Source organism: Mesoplodon densirostris, chromosome 14 (genome assembly GCF_025265405.1).
Source record: "Mesoplodon densirostris isolate mMesDen1 chromosome 14, mMesDen1 primary haplotype, whole genome shotgun sequence".
NCBI lineage: Eukaryota > Metazoa > Chordata > Mammalia > Artiodactyla > Ziphiidae > Mesoplodon > Mesoplodon densirostris.
In genome coordinates, this window is record NC_082674.1 from 7,004,239 (window position 1) to 7,020,267 (window position 16,029).

General features: G+C 48.2%; 1 protein-coding gene across 3 annotated transcripts in view; it reads left to right on the forward strand.

Annotated features, from left to right (window-relative positions):
- The window catches only part of ASAP2 (ArfGAP with SH3 domain, ankyrin repeat and PH domain 2), a 156,977-nt gene that overhangs the window by 103,494 nt on the left and 37,454 nt on the right, over positions 1-16,029 (forward strand). For all 3 annotated transcript variants that reach the window (XM_060117389.1, XM_060117390.1, XM_060117391.1), the window contains exons 10-12: positions 6,744-6,847; positions 6,944-7,013; positions 12,404-12,491. In XM_060117389.1, the coding sequence (XP_059973372.1) occupies positions 6,744-6,847; positions 6,944-7,013; positions 12,404-12,491 (262 nt within the window). The remainder of the gene's footprint in view (positions 1-6,743; positions 6,848-6,943; positions 7,014-12,403; positions 12,492-16,029) is intronic.

Sequence of the window (16,029 nt, forward strand, 5' to 3'; positions counted from 1 at the left end):
CCAGGATGCCATCGAGCACCGGAGAGCTGGTGGGAACGGTTGGAAGCAAGAAGGATCCGAGAAGGAGGATCAAACCTGTGAAGCAAAGCTCAGATTTAAAGTACAGGAGAGCAGGTGCTGGAGCCCTCTGGGCACAGAGCGAGGGCCATGTTTGCTTTGGCTGTGCAGGAGGAGGAGGTTTGGGAAAACTGGCTCTTGTCAGAAAGCCGGTTATTTACAGCTTTGCAGAAAAGTGTAGCAGATTTACCAGCACAGACCAGAAGTCTTTCACGGTTTATTGTTTCTGTGTTTTATGTTGACCAGCCGTTCTGCCCCAGATGCACAGCGGGGTCGAATGAACCGTCTTCACTGCTCTTCTCTGGCTTTATGCCCAAAGATCGAACCCACCAATCTCCTGGCTGTGAATGTCTTGTCTTTTCTGTGTATCACATTCTGCGTTGCTTTTTGATGATGGTATTCCATAAATTGGACAGTCTGTGAATGCAATTGCAAGTAATAAGCAAATATGGATACGTTAAATTTTATCTGTTTTAAAATAATTTTTATAACTGGGGTCCCTCCAATCACAAGAATCGAACATTTGGGCGTTATTGTTGTTTAGCTCTCATCCCTTGTTTCTGGATTCTCTTCTGTGAGGCAGAAGAGTGAAGGTGTTGATGGATTTTTGTCAGTGTTATAAACATTCTAATTCTACATAATTATACTTCATAAGAACTAGGTAACGTGCCCCAAGGAGACGGTAGTGATGGTTGGTAGGCGTTACTCTCCTAGTTCTCCCTGCGAACCTTCAGCATCAATCGTGTGGTCTAAGTGGAGGACGTGGCCGTCACATACAGGGGCTTTGGGCTGCTTCTCTGTCACCCGTGGCTGTACTTTGGAGAAAAGACTGTGCCGTCACAATTCCAGCACCCCCACACCTCCAAACCACCGGCGTTCCTATTCTGTTCCTGATATTTCTGTTCCCTGTAAATAGGATGCTACAGTTTGATTTTTCCATTATTTTATTATGAAATTTTTCAGACTTACAGAGAAGTTGAAAAACTATACAGTGAACACCTATATATGCATCATATTTTAACATTTGGAAAAGACCCCGTCTACAAAGTTAAAACTCTTCAACACTGCTAATCTTTGCATGAACTTCCTCCCTGTGTGCCTTACCTTCTCCCGCCTTCCCCGTCCCGCAAATGTCCATTTCAGCTGCATTCTGCTGGGACAGGTCCCGCTGCGGTGCTGGAGGATTCTCTGCTATTTGTTGGGAACGAAGACGTGTGCTGTGCTGGGGAGGACTCAGGTTCTGGGGGATGGTCTTGGTAGGTCTAAGCGCTGAAACCACAGTGATTTTTCCACTTTGGAGATCTCTCTTCGTGCCAGTTTTGCTTCCCCTTTTTAAAGTGTCCCTGTGTGGTAGGATGTGGTCGAATAGTGTGTGCTGTCCAAGGAACAGAGGTCCATAACAGCCATGATTTTCTTCCAACTCCGGCCTTTTGGTCTGGGGTTGCATATCTTTTTTTTTTTTTTTTTTTGGGGGGGGGTTTGCATATCTTATCATGCTCAAATCTGGCCTTAATCAGAACCCTCTGGCTAGGTGTCCACTTCCCACCCCTCGTGCCAGGCTGCTGGGTAGCCTAGAACTGGCCTTGAGTGCTGACGCCATGCAAGACTTGGCACATTCGACTGCCATTTCCTCAGCAGTTACTCTAAGGAGGAGCTGCACAGACACACACCGGAGCAGGATAGATACGGTTCTTCCCTCTTAAAGGGCTCACGGTCTGGGGTGGGGACAGGAAAGGAGTTGAGCACAGTGTGATGAGAGCTCTACTGGAGGTCACCTCCAAGGAGGGTGTCACCCCAGTGTGGGGTGGGCAGGTGTGTGTCAGGAAGGAGGGTTTGGAGGATGATTCAGAGTTAGGAGAGGCCCAGCAGCTGAGACAGGTGAGCCAGCTTCTGACCAGGACAGAAAGCTTGCCTGGTAGCTGGCTGTCCAGCAGCGCGTGCACCGTTTGAACTCTAGGTCTTCCACTTCCTGCCAGGGTGACCTTGAGCAAGTTACTTGACTTCTCCATGCCTCGGTTGCTTCATCTGTAAAACAGGAGTGATGTTGCCTACCCGAGAGTTGTTACGAGATCTAAGGGACAAGTTCTGTAAAGCACTTAACACATTGTCTTGATAAACGGATACTGGTTCGTTCATTCATTCCACAGATACTGGGTTCCTGATGCCGACGATACAGGAGTGAACAAAAAAGACCCAGTTCCTTCCCCGGCCTTGGTAGTTGAACGGTGGTGGGTGGCGGTGGTGGTATCTCTGAGGGGTCCTTCTGCCCACTTGACCCTCCTCTGTTGGCTGGTCGTCTGGCACCTTGTCTTCGTGACTCTGGCCCCGACCGTTGCCCCCCTCCCGACTCTGACTCGCGCTCCAGCCTAGGCTGATGCCCTTGCTCCCGACCCCGGCCTGTCAGGTCCCCCCGACTGTCGCACTGCCCCGTTCCCAGGCCTTCGTCATCGCTCCCCCCGTCCTCTCCCCTGCTGTCTGTTGTCATAGCGTCTCCTGCTTGCTTCACGTCTCAGGTTTTTCCAGGCACGTGATAAGCGTGACCCGTAATCAGTCCTTATTACAACAGCATGGCTGGGCAGGTAGTATTAGCCCGCATTTACAACTTGAGTCTGAGAGGAGAAATGCATTTGCTGGAGTTTTGGGGCCAGGGTTTGAGCCCTGCTGTGTTCCACCACAAGGCTGTTCTCTGTCAGCTATATTATGTGACTTTAATATCTTGTGTCAGAATCTTTTAAAAAGCTACCCAGAGGAACTTCCCTGGTGGTCCAGTGGTTAGGACTTGGCACTTTCACTGCAGGGGCCCATGGTTGGGGAACTTAGATCCCTCAAGCCATGCAGTGTGGCCAAAAAAAAGCTACCCAGAAATAATGGGGAATAGGTGGTAAGAGATGTTAGAACACTGTTCTTTGACCACAGCTTAGTGCTTGCTTAGCAGAGCCCCCAGTTCCCAGTGTGTCCACACACACACACACGTGTCCATGGACACACCTGACACGCCGTGGGAAAATGGGGAGCAACTGGACATCACAGCCCTCCCTTGGCAGAGAAACTTTAAGCCTCATGAGGTGACTCCTCGGCAATCCATTCATCACGAGAATTGACCGAACGCAGACTTTCTGAGAGGTGGACAGGTGAATTGAAAAAGTGTGTGCAATGTTCTAGAGTCTTAGGGAGCTCGGGGATACTTCTGATGTTATGAGTAGACGTGTGTGTGCGCGCGCATATACGTGTATATAAAGTATGCAGAGTCACCCTTCCCCGGCCCCACAGCCCCGTTCCTGAAGATTTCAGATATTGAGTCTGCCGCTCATCTGGGCGGTTTCAGCTTCAGCAGGACCCAGTGGCTAACACCTCATAAGGCCACACAAAACTTAAGATCATGGACAGTGCCTGGGATCGGAGAACTTGTCTGGACGTCATAGGACAGAGGATTTGTGGATACTGATGGAGTCTTATGAGAGCTTTCTGAAGGCCCATAAAACACCTGCTTAACTTACGTGCTTCAGACACATAACAGTCTCCACGTGGAGGCTCACTCAGTCGAGTCTTAGGGTGTCCTTGGCTCTCCTGGAGAAGCACAGAGTACGTGGGAGAGTCTCCAAGAATCCGGGCAACGTGGATGCCCCGGCCAGTTGCCTGCTGTATTGTTAGATGATGGTTCTCCTCAGAAAGGGAGGCTCTTTTCCCTTGAACTATATTCCATTCAGTTGAAATCTCAGTATGTGAAAGGGCCGACTTCATTTGTCACCCCTTCCCTTGATCAAGTGTTGTATGAAACACTTATATAAACAGGTGAAGAAAGGCTATTCTTGTTGGGTCACGTAGAAGTCACCTGGAAGATGCTGAAATAATTAGTTCTAAAGCAGGTTCAATTTTATGTTACACAGATTATATTCCTTACAGATTTTAAATTCCATAGTTTCAGATTTGCTTACATTTTAAAATTGATTCAAGAAATGCCTTGTCTCAAGAATAAAACAGTGATTTCATTCCTAACCTCTGGCATAGGGTCTGATTCTGTTGAAAAGAAAAATGTCCTTTATCCTGTTCATAAGACCTGTGAAGAGTTCTGATGAATATGCTCGGCATGAACACTTTTAGCAGTGTTATCATGTGGTTTCATCACTTATTTTGTGCAGGATTTTTTTTTCTCCCCAAATCAATAGACGTATTTCTTGGTTGTGCAATTTAGTCTTTTGATAGGTGAACAGTATTTCTCCATTTCCCCTCTGCTGCATACATTTCCAGTGATGTTTAAAGCTGGGTTTGCTCTAAATGTCTAGTGCTAGTATATACTGCCCCTTTGAGAAAATGTAGAAACTGGGACCATCCTTATCCAATGAATGAGCTGTTTGCCCTAGTTGTTTCGAGGCATGAACTCCCTGTGGAAAAGGACATTTCTCCTGTTAGGGGGTCTGCTTGTTCAGGGTCTGTTGTCAGTTCAGTAATGGAATGCTTGAGCACATTATTGATTTCTCAGATGAAGGGTTTTTTTTTTTTTTTTTCCCTGAGTTATCCCATATATATTTCGGAGTTTAAAAAGTCAGTGCTAGACAGGCCATGTTCATGGATTGGAAAACTTAATATTGTTAGGTTGGCAATACTTCCCAAACTGATCTACACATTCAGTGTGATCCCCATCAAAATAAAATTCTAGCTGCCTATTTGCAAAAACTGACAGGCTGATATCAAAATTCAGACGAAAATGCAAGGGACCCAGAAGAGCCAAAAGCAATCTTGAAAAAGAAGAACAAAGTTGGAGGACTCATTCTTTCTGATTTCAGAACTTTCCACAAAGCTATAATAATCAAGATAGTGTGGCACTGGCGTGAGGATGAGCATATAGATCAATGAAATAGAATTGAACCCTTACATTTATGGTCAGTTGATTTTCAACAAAGGTGTTAAGACAATTCAATGAGGAAAGAACCGTCTTTTCAATAAATGATTCTGGGGCAGTTGATAGCCAAAGCAAAAGAATGCATTTAGACCCCTACCTCACACCATAATAAAAAGTTAATTCAAGATGGGTCAGAGACCTAAATGTAAGAACTACAACTATAAAACTTAGAAGAAAACACAGATGTAAATCTTCATGACCTTAGATTAGGCAGTGACTTCTTAGATGTGACATCTAAAGTACAGACGACAAAAGAAATAGTAGATAAACTGGACTTCATCCAAATAAAAAATTTGCGTTTCAAGATTTATTTAAAAACGGTCAAGAATTCGGGGGGCTGGCTGTGGCTTTCGGATGAAGTCTAGGCTCTGACTCCAGCCCGCCAGTCCCTTCGGCTGATGGGCCCCCTTATCTTGGCTGCAGTATTTGTCCTCAGTTCCCTCCCTGGAGGATGGCCACGGCCACCACTTTCCTCTGCAGGCCTCCGCGTGTGTCCCTCCCCTTAGCCTCTGGCGGTTCTCACCTTCATCTTTAAAACTCACTTCTTCCAGACGCTCCCGTGGTTTTCTCCGTTTGACAGGTCACTTCTGGAGCCCGTGTATCCTCAGTTCGGATCATGTTGACTGTCGTGCACCAGTTCTTTCATTGTTTGGGCAGCACCGAGGGTCCTGGGGGATGGTCAGCTGCTCGACAGTGGAGTGAGGCTAGCTCTGGATCCTTGGGCGTCCTCTGGTGAGGGCACGAGGCGCAGTGGAAGGGGCCTCAGAGTGCGAGGCCGAGTTCCCTTCCACCCTCCGCTCTGGCTCCAGCGAGCCCTGCATCTTGAGCAAGTCTCTTATTTTCATCGTTTCTGTTTCTTCTGTGACGAAGTGAACTGGATAGGGAGCTCTCACAACAGATGGAGGCAGCTTTCAGTCCCGCCCGCTTGACCCGTGAACTCCTTGTTCATCTTTTGCTCCCCTTGTTTCCTTCGCCAGAATTTCCAGGGTTAGCACTTCTGGTAGCATCTGTGAAACCCCAGTTGAGCACGTTTTGGACCCCAGACCCTGGACTTAGGCTCAGGGGATTCATTAATGGTCTTTGCCCTCAAAAAGCTGAAGGCTGGAGTTTCCCAGCGGTGGTGGGCTTGGCCGTGTTCTCAGCTGTCCAGGTGGACAGTCTGCCCTCAGGCTGGAGCAGTTAGGTGTAGGGCCATGGCCCCTCTGCTGGGATTGATGGGGTCAGGAAGCAAATGTTCATGTGTGTTACATAGCAGGTATTCACACACGTGGTCTCACTCAAGCCTTCCTATATTTGCTGCCCTTACTAGAAATTGTTTTCCTGTTTTCCCAGGAGGAAACTGAGACAGGGAGCTTAAGTAACTTGCCCAAAGTAAGAGGCAAAATATTGTTTTTGTGTTTTTTTGCTTGAAAGCCCCGCCTCTTCCAACATGTAGCGTTACTGCCTTCCTTCTCGAGGACTGCTTTTGCCACACCAGGAGCTTCTTGCCACTGTCAGGAACTTAAGGCTAGTAAATAAGTAAAATCTCGTAATTTCCAAATGGCTCATTCTTTCAGCCAGTTTGGGGATACTGGCATTTGTCATTTCCTTCTCCAGCCTGGTAGGTGGCATTTATGAGTTCCAAGATAAGAATTTTATGTCCCTTTTTTGGTGTGTTTAAGAGGGGAAATTCTCTAATTTAAAAAGAAAAAAAAATTTTTAAGGGTGTAAGTGTCTCTGTGTACTGCTTTTTAAAAATTGAAATCTGGACAGGATTAAAAACCACTAACATCTTAACTGTTTTCAGGATTCACAGCTTCGCCAGAGCACAGCCTATAGTTTACACCAGCCTCAGGGAAACAAAGAGCACGGCACCGAGCGGAATGGCAACCTCTACAAGAAAAGTGATGGGTACGTAGACGGCGTTGCTAGAGTTTCAGTGTGTGTTTGTAATCTCCTGTGTCCAAAATTTCTGAACTCTTTTTTTTCCCCCCATTTATCTGTAAGGATCCGAAAAGTGTGGCAGAAAAGGAAATGTTCAGTGAAAAATGGTTTTCTGACCATATCCCATGGCACCGTAAGTATCCTCTGTCATCACGGGCTCCGCTGTAGCGGGATGAGGGGATGTGGGCTGGAGGCCTGGTAAGGGGACCGAGGCCTGCGCTGCGGCACGCGGCGTGCATTGTAAACAAGGTCCCTGCTGAGAAGAGCTTGTTTGGGTGCCGCCTCGGTTTGGTGCCCTTGTTGATGCTCCCCTAGCAGGGGCCCTTGCTGCCTCAGGGTCAGGAACACCTGAGGAGCCAGGCGGTCTGTATTCAGAGGCCTGTGACTCCCAGAAACAAGCAGCAAACCGCTCCCCGGCTTTCTTTGTCTGTGGAAATTGAACATCACACTTGGAAAGAGTTCTCCTTTTCCATCAAGGGAAAAGAGTTTAGGTAGTCCGGAGTCTGGGCATCAGAAATCCAAGGGAAGAGAGACTTCAGTAATTTTATTGTAGACATACTGCACCCAGCCTCCATCAGGTTCTTTTTCTACGACCCTGTGTATAATTGCCCATGCAGGAAACTGAGCCAACATATGCTGAGCCAGTTGGAATACCAGTTGGAATAAAATGATTTACTTAATCTGGCTTTCGGAGACGAGGGATTGTGTAACCACAGTTACAAACATAGCCCTTTTCCACGGTGGGCTTTAGGCATATTATCACCTTACCTGGTGTGACGGGATCTGGTGAAAGCCGTGGAGGCTGGTAGATATTTTTTAAATGTCTGAAGGCAGAGTTGGTTGCTGTTTTGCTGAGAACGAGGACGCTGGTGGTGACCTAGGTTCCTGCACCCCAGGCAGGAGGCCTGGCCCTGACCTCAGTCCCATAGTGGAGATGAGCCTCAGCCTTTGTCTTTCTTCCCCTGTCCCCACCAGCTCCCCTGTGAAAGGCACAGCTGGGCGGGAGCACAGACAGCCTTTTCAGGGCCCTGGACAGAGGTCATGGCTCAGTGTGGTTCCAGAGAAACCCTGCCCTTGTCAGTATTTAGGAGTGAGGAGACAGAGTAAAGCCCCGCCTGAAGGGTGGCCGGCAGCGTGGACTGTGTTCCACGGGGTGGGGGTGGGGTCCCTTCCTTTTCACCGACTCTGTATGAGAAGGGAGAGAGACCACAGAACTAGCAGATACCAAGTGTCTGGAGGCACCTCTGGGGACCTCTGGCCTGGGGGACTGAACATGGCTCCTGCCTGGGCAAATAAAGGTCGTTTCTCTTTTCCAAAATCCAGCCTTCACTGGCCTTCTTTATGCTCATCACGTCCCTCCTGGGGCCATGCAGTTTGGATCCTGATGTAATTTTTTTCTGTTTGGACGTGTGTGTGTGTGTGTGTGTGTGTGTGTGTGTGTGTGTGTGTGACTGGGTATAAGTGCTGTAGACTAAGAGAGGCAAATTGATTTAGTCACCACTCCTGTTTAAAATGGAGAACGTTAGACTGGATGAAGGCCAGGTTCCCTTCCTGCTCTAACACCTGCGATTCTGTGATTTGCTTTCGAATTGTATTCTACTCTGTCGTGAGTCAGGTTTACTGCCTCAGTGTGGAAAATCTCATAAAATAAGACTGGGTTTCATTTCATATTTGTTTACAGCTCTAAAGCCAGTTGGGATATTTGCTTCATTGGCGTGTCCACTAGACCCAGGGCCTCGGCTTAAGCCAAAGAGTGGTTCTCCCCCCGACCACAGAAATGACAGCAGGTCTGGTAATCCTTTGCTGACAGCATAAACTTTGGGTCTCTTCATTTCTGTTGCTTGAGCTTCCTCTCAAAAGACATGGAGGCTTAGTTTTCTTTAAACGTTGATGGGTTGCCCCAGTTTTTGGCAGATAGTAGGGTTATAACTAGCTTTACTAGCATGCGGAGAGCTCAGCTTGTCACGCCACTCGCATGTTGTGTTAGTGCTTCGCCCTTGGGGGGATCCTTCTCTAGGGAGTCCCGCTCTCTGAACGCCGCCTCCTGCCTTAGCTTCCTTCCAGCCCAGAGGGGTGGCAGATGGAGGCTCCGTCCCGCTGCCTCTCCTGGGAAAGGAGTGGGTCCCTGTGGCAGCTGCCTCTGCTGCGGGGCGCCCTGCATGCCCTGGGGCGCCGGATCCCGACACCCCAGTGCTGCTGCACCTACAGAGCGTTCACACACTGTGATGTGAATAACTTCCACCGAGAAAGAGAGTGGAGAGATGCCGGTTTGGTTTGGTTTGGTTTGGTTTGGTTTGGATTTGGCTCCTTTCGTGGCTTACCTGTTCAGCCAGCATCTCCCTGGGTATGTTTGTTAATTTACCGTCAGGAAAAAAGGGACAGTTTAGGACATGAGATTCTTGTATTCTGTATTTTAGCAGAGGGACAGTGATTGCATAGTTGGTATTCCCCGTTAGACAAGGCTAATTGTGTTTTCTGGCCCTGGAAAGAAGTTATCCTTGGGACAAAATGACTCTAATTAGATATCCTCTTTGCCAAATTCGTCTCTTTGCCACACCGCCAAAGGCTGGAGACTGTATTAAGCTGGAAGAAATGTCTGTTGTTTCTTACAAAATCTAAAAAAAATTTTTAAATGATCATCAGTCATGCAGAAGGGAGACTAGAAACTTCCTTTTAAAAGCCTGACAACTTGGAGGAGAATGGAATGGCCTGACTAAAATGGGAGCTTCACTAATAATCCGTGTCTTCATGGCAAACACTTAGGGCTGTAGGGTCTGCTTCCTGCTCCTTCCTGAGCTTTCTACTTAATCAGGGCTTCTCAAATCAGGCTCTCAAGGAACACTGGTATCTGATGAATTAGATAGACCTGTTCTATAGCTGAATTTCAATGAAGACAGCATTTTCCCCAAATTGTAGCAGGGAGGGGATTTAATGGATAGAATGTTCTCTATTTAAAATTTTTCTTCCATGAATTTTTCTTACAGCCTTGCTGTCAGCTAATCGTTCATCTGAATGGGCCAGTAGCAAGCAATTATTAGTGTAAAACTGGGAACAGCTTAAGATGGTCAGCTTCTAGGTTTTGTGGACCATTCTCACGGTGGTCCTTTTTGAATAGTAGCCACATTTATACCTTTATCGTTATTCCTACTTCACATATAGGCACTGGATATTTTTCCATACTTTGTGGTGCATATACACTGTGAAGTAAGAAATCTACCTTTGAGGGTAGTTGTGTCTCAGTAAGAATGGACAACTTTCCTAGTAGCACAGGGAACATGGAAGAAGGCAGGTTGGGGGGCAGGGGGAGTACTCACTCCAGTGTGGCTCTTTGCAGCACTTGAGATACTTAGAGGTAATCCTGGGAAGAGGCTCTGCTTCCCAGGAAGCCATGGCAAGGGCAGGAGAGAGTGGCCGTTAAGAGCCTGGGCTCTGGGGCCGGGCTGCCTTGTTAGAACATTGACACCACTGCTCCCAAGCTGTATAAGCTCCATCAAATTATTTAGTCTGGGGCCTCCCTGGTGGCGCAGTGGTTGAGAGCCCGCCTGCCGATGCAGGGGACACGGGTTCGTGCCCCGGTCCGGGAGGATCCCACATGCCGTGGAGCAGCTGGGCCCGTGAGCCATGGCCGCTGAGCCTGCACGTCCGGAGCCTGTGCTCCGCAATGGGAGAGGCCACAACAGTGAGAGGCCCGCGTACTGCAAAAAAAAAAAAAAAAAAAAAAAGTCTGTCGTGGACAGTATCTTTATCTATAAATGTGGAGTAGTTTCTGCCTCAGAGTGCAGCTGGGAAAATTAAATGAGTTAATTCATTAAAAATGCTTACAACAGTGCCCGCCTCAGGTAAGCACATAATAGGATAATAACAATAGCACCAGCAGCAACTGAGTAAAGGTAGCTATTATTATTCAAAATCATCCTCTTGTCCATGGAAGTTTTCTGTATTTACCAAAGTGCATCACCCCCTTTAGTGCTCCTGCTTCTAAGACTTAGTGGGCACCAGCATTTGGAAGTAGTCCAGGAACATCACCTAAATGCACCTGTATAGTTGTGTGACCATATGAGGTAATGGAATAGGCACATACTTTTTATGGGCTGAACACCTTGGTAGAGTGCTTGGTTGCATTTGTGCTGTGGTCTCCTACTGTAGAAACGTATCGTTTGGTGTATTGGTTCCTGGACAAGCCAGTTAATTGTATTAATAAAGATCAAGAATAGGATTGATGGTACTTCTACTTGGAATGGTCAAGGTTTGCAAGATCAGGCAGAGCTTGGAGTCTTTGAATACTGGTTTCTGATGACCCAAGGGCATCTGTTAGGCATCGGCAGACTGCAGAACATGCAGCGATTTCCACATAAGAGATGTCAGCACAGCCGTGAACCAGGAGAGTCTAGTCCAACCCTGTTTATCCAGCTTCTGCTTGTCCCAGATTGCTGTCCTCAAACCCAGTTGTTCACACTGCAAGAATCAGTCCTGTTTTAATGGAGGCCACGCTGCCTCACCCCTGACTCTGAGCTCAGTGGAGAGGGGTCTATAAATGCAGGTCTGCCCAGATGTAGACGCATGTGAGTGTGTATCTCGATTAATCCCAAATCCAAGCTTTTACAATTTCTTGACATGGCTGGTGGCCACGGGAAGGGGTAAACAAGAACAATTGAACTCTTAAGACATTTTATTTGGTCTTTCCTTTAGCAGCTTGGTGGGTGGGTAAGATAAGCCTTGCATACTTGAATATTTCTCCAAGATTTCTGAGAGGCGTTTTGCCATTCAGAATTCTTTTTTTTTTTTTCTGAAATTATCTTCTGCCCTTTGCTTTTTTGGACTAGTTATGATAGTTTCTGAAATGGTAACAAAATAGTCATTTTTGACACATCTCTGACAAAAACGTATTGTAATCTCTTGTTACCATTGTGTGGAGGGCAGAAGGTGGGGGACATGTATGTGAACGAGGTGGGTTTTGTTGAAATTTAAGTGACAGATGGCTGGCATTAAGGATTATGAATCTGTCATCTGTCATTTCATATATATATACGTATATATATATATACATATATACGTATATATATATACATAATTTCTCTGTCATTTTTGTGCTGTGAGGTTACTTTCCCTGAAAGTGAGTGTTTATACTCAGGAAAACGCTTTTAAGATCACCAGAAATTGATCTGGGTGCCCATGTGCCCAGCTGATCAGGACAATGTCTCTGAGCTTTAGACGGGGAACATTTTGATCCCGGGGAGCCCACTGCCCTTGACCTCAAAGCTGGGCTGGCATCACTTGTTACCCCTGTCTGGGTGGGTGTGTGGGCCCCCTGTGTCCCTTGCAGGGAGGGGCAGCTGCCCCCTGGGAGCCGAGGTCCAGGGACGCCCTGTGATGTGCCTCTGTCATGCCTCCCACATAAAAACCTGCCTTCTGATCGCTGTCTTTGCAAGCCAGTGAGAAACTATTCTTGCTATAGTTTAATTAGGAATGAGACTGTGGTTTCCCATTCCTTTCCACCCATCTCTGTTTTTTGTCTTTCAACAGGCTAACCGGCCTCCCGCAAAGCTTAACCTATTAACCTGCCAAGTGAAAACCAACCCTGAGGAGAAGAAGTGTTTTGACCTAATTTCACGTAAGTTTATTTCTCAGCCGCTGTGCTGCAGAGAAATTATTTTACACTCTCACCTAGGGCATCAACCCCCTTTCGGGCAGTGCATGTATTTAAAGAATTGATTTTCAAAGAGAAAGCCCTTTATTTCTGGTGACTGCGCGCTTTTTATCTCCGCTGGTGATGGTCTGCTCGCCGGTCTCTCGATCCGGGGCTTGAACCTGCGGACGGCCTTGCTCCACTCGCGGGCCCTGTAAACCTGGGCACGTCCTCTCAGCTTCCCAAGCCTCGGGTTCCCTATTCGTAAACAAGGAGATTATACTAGATCAGCCCTCAAGCCTAAAGATCCCTTCACTTCACTATAAAAAAGGACAGTTCTGTCATCAGAGCTCCCCTAACTTGGGCACTGTTAGAACTGCTGCGCCACTGATGTGATGAGGCCCCTGGCAGAGCTCCTGAAACTCTCGGGTTGAAATCTACTTGTCTTCCCGCCCCAGAATTAGTGTTTCTGCTCCTGTGCTGCTCGTCTTTGTGGCAGACCCAGAAGAACCACCAGAGAACCATCCATTGTGGCAAGTGGCCTCTCAGCATCGCCTAAGGAAGAGGGAAAGGGCGAGCGATGTCTTAAAGAAATGTGATGGCCCTTTGGTCTTGGCAGTTTTCGGTGGCAGGGTTACTCTGGGGGAAGGAAAGGGCCAGCTCCCCTTTCAAAAGGCAGCCACTGGGGATTTAGGAAAACTCCAGACCTTGCCTTTGGGAAGATGAGTGCTGTCTTATTTGCCCCGGTATCGCGAGCATGAGGTGGCTGCTTTCTAACCTGTGTGTTGGGTTGTATTATTGAGGGTAGGAAGTTATTATGTAAGTTAATGCTCACAGCAAACTTAGAGGAAATGATTACCAGCTCCTCTGTGCTTGTGGGGGAGACAGAGGCCCGGGCTGGTGCCTGTTCTCATGCACCTGGTCCAGAGGCCCGGGCCGGTTTCCTCTTCTCATATGCCCAGTCCAGAGCTGCAGGAGCACGTTGAGCAGTGTGATATGTGGTTGGGTGCTGTTTGTTCTGATCTTCAGCTTCCAGACCGATTTTCAAAATAAAAATCGACTCTCTCTGGCTTCCAGGCCTGTGTCCCTGCTCAGTTTCGTCAGGCCCAGCTTCCAGGCCTGTGTCCCTGCTCAGTTTCGTTAGGCCCGCAGGTGCACGTACCCTCCTCACTCTCAGATCCTTCACTCTCTCAGGACGGTGTGGAATGTGGAGAATTGCCCATGCTTTAAAATGTGCCCCTGGATGGCAATAAAAAGTGACAGTTAAAGGGAGACAGCTTGGGGGTCGTATGTGACGTCAGCTAGTGTCTAGGGGACACTTGGAGGGCTGTGGCCTTTCCATCTTCTGAAGCACTAACTCACGAGAAGTGGCGCATTCCCCTCCAGTAGCTGATTGGCGGTTAGTCACGGAGTGTGAGTTCTGCGCACGGGGAGGTGGGCCCACACACCCTCGCTTGCCCCGGTTGCTCCAGCACCCCTGTGGGGCCCCCGTCAGAGACCACGTGTCAGAAGCATTTCTTTCAGGCATGTAGATGACTCTGCAGCCTCCCAGCATACACATTTGAACAGTTGGCCAGGCCCCGAGGAGGATCGGTAGGTGTGAGCGTGCCTTGTTGCTACAGGCGTGAGTTACTGCGGGCATCTGGTTCTGTGCTCACGCTCTGGCCACCTGACATTTGCAAGATTCCATCAGTGTCTTTGCTCTGTTGCCTGACGTGATAAATACCTTCGGACAAGAGCTTCCAGCCTCCGGTACCCGGAAGGGCTTACTGAGTCTGGTCCTAGGCGCTGAGTCCACTGTCGTCTTTGAAAAATGCTCTCATCTCTTCTTGCCACTGTCTTCCAGTGGGTAGAATGAATCCCGGTCCTCCACACTTGTCATCCTCAGCTAGTTTTCAAGAGGTGATGCTGCCCTGGGAGCGTGTGTAGTGGCAGTGCTTTGTTGCAGCGCTATGTGGGTTTGGGTCGTTACAGAGAAACGTCGAAACTGGTCAGACTCCCCACCCCCACCCCAGGAACCGTCAGGGGAGACACTGCAGAGCGAGAAAACCGTGACCTGATGAGCGTCCTGAGAGGTGGGGGCCTGGCTTCGGGTCTGACTCCACCTGCACACTGGGCTGCTGGGACACACACGTATCCCCGAGACACCTTTGTGCTTGTGAAACATCTGGGTGGCTGGAGAAATAAAAGTCAGGCTCTAGATGGGCAGCAAGGATGCTCTTTCAGGTGTGAGTCTACCAGGCCCTGAGGAGCCGCCCCTTCCTCCTGTCCCTCAACCTGCAAAGCCAGCTTGGAATCACCCAGAGAGCCCGGGAGGAACAGGCTGACTACTGGCTTCAGCTGTTTCCCTGCAGGATCCTCCTTTACCTATCTTTCCCTCAGACAGGGACTCCCCGCCCAGATCAAGCCATCAGTGGGCCTGGCTTCTCAAGGAGGACATCCCTGTGGCAAGGCCAGCCCTTCTGGAGCTTGTCCAGTCCTCTTGCCCTCAGATTGACCCCACTGTTTACGAATTCAAGTCCTGAGCCATTATCCTCAGATCATGCAGTCATGCCAGGTGGGGTGAGAGGTGTAGGAGAAGGTGCACATGATCTAGGTCAGTCCCCTGAGTGGGATGGACCCGCAGGGTACCTCTCCAGGTCCACATGGAGGGTTCGTGGTTGGCTGGAGCTGTACCATTTTTCTAGATTCCACATATATGCATTAGTATACGATACTTGTTTTTCTCTTTCTGACTTACTTCACTCTGTATGACAGTCTCTAGATCCATCCACATCTCTACAAATGACCCAAATTCGTTCCTTTTGATGGCTGAGTAATATTCCATTGTATATATGTACCACATCTTCTTTATCCTTTTGTCTGTTGACGGGCATGTTGGTTGCTTCTATGACCTGGCTATTGTAAATAGTGCTGCAGTGAACATTGGGGTGCATGTGTCTTTTTGAATTATGGTTTTCTTTGGGTATATGCCCAGTAGTGGGATTGCTGGGTCATATGGTAATTCTATTTTTAGTTTTTTAAGGAACCTCCATACTGTTCTCCCTAGTGGCTGTATCAGTTTATGTTTCCACCAACAGCGCAAGAGGGTTCCATACAAGGGAATTCTTATTTGGAAATTTTCACAGAGAATTTCCCCTGCTTCTCCACCATTCACGTGTTAAAATGCAGAATTGGCCACAGAAATGGGTTGCTCCCCCGTCTCCTTGATTTTCCTGTGGCATCTGTGTCTGGTCTGACCATGAAGTGGCTTCAGGGTCTTAGGCCTGATGTTAGACCTGGTCCTCTGGTGCAACCTGCCATGGTCATGGCTTCCCGAGGACTCTGAGATCCACTTAGGGTGGATGTGGACCTGCCCCCTCCAGCCCTCCCGCAGGTAAGGCTCTGCACACCAGGTAGAGTGGGGGCAGGGAAAGCGGCCTCTCTTCCTAGCACCCGACCACTAACATTTGGATCACAGGATTAAGTTTATTTTTCTGAACTTGACACGGGTCTCTTTTTTTTTTTTTAAGTAATTATTTTA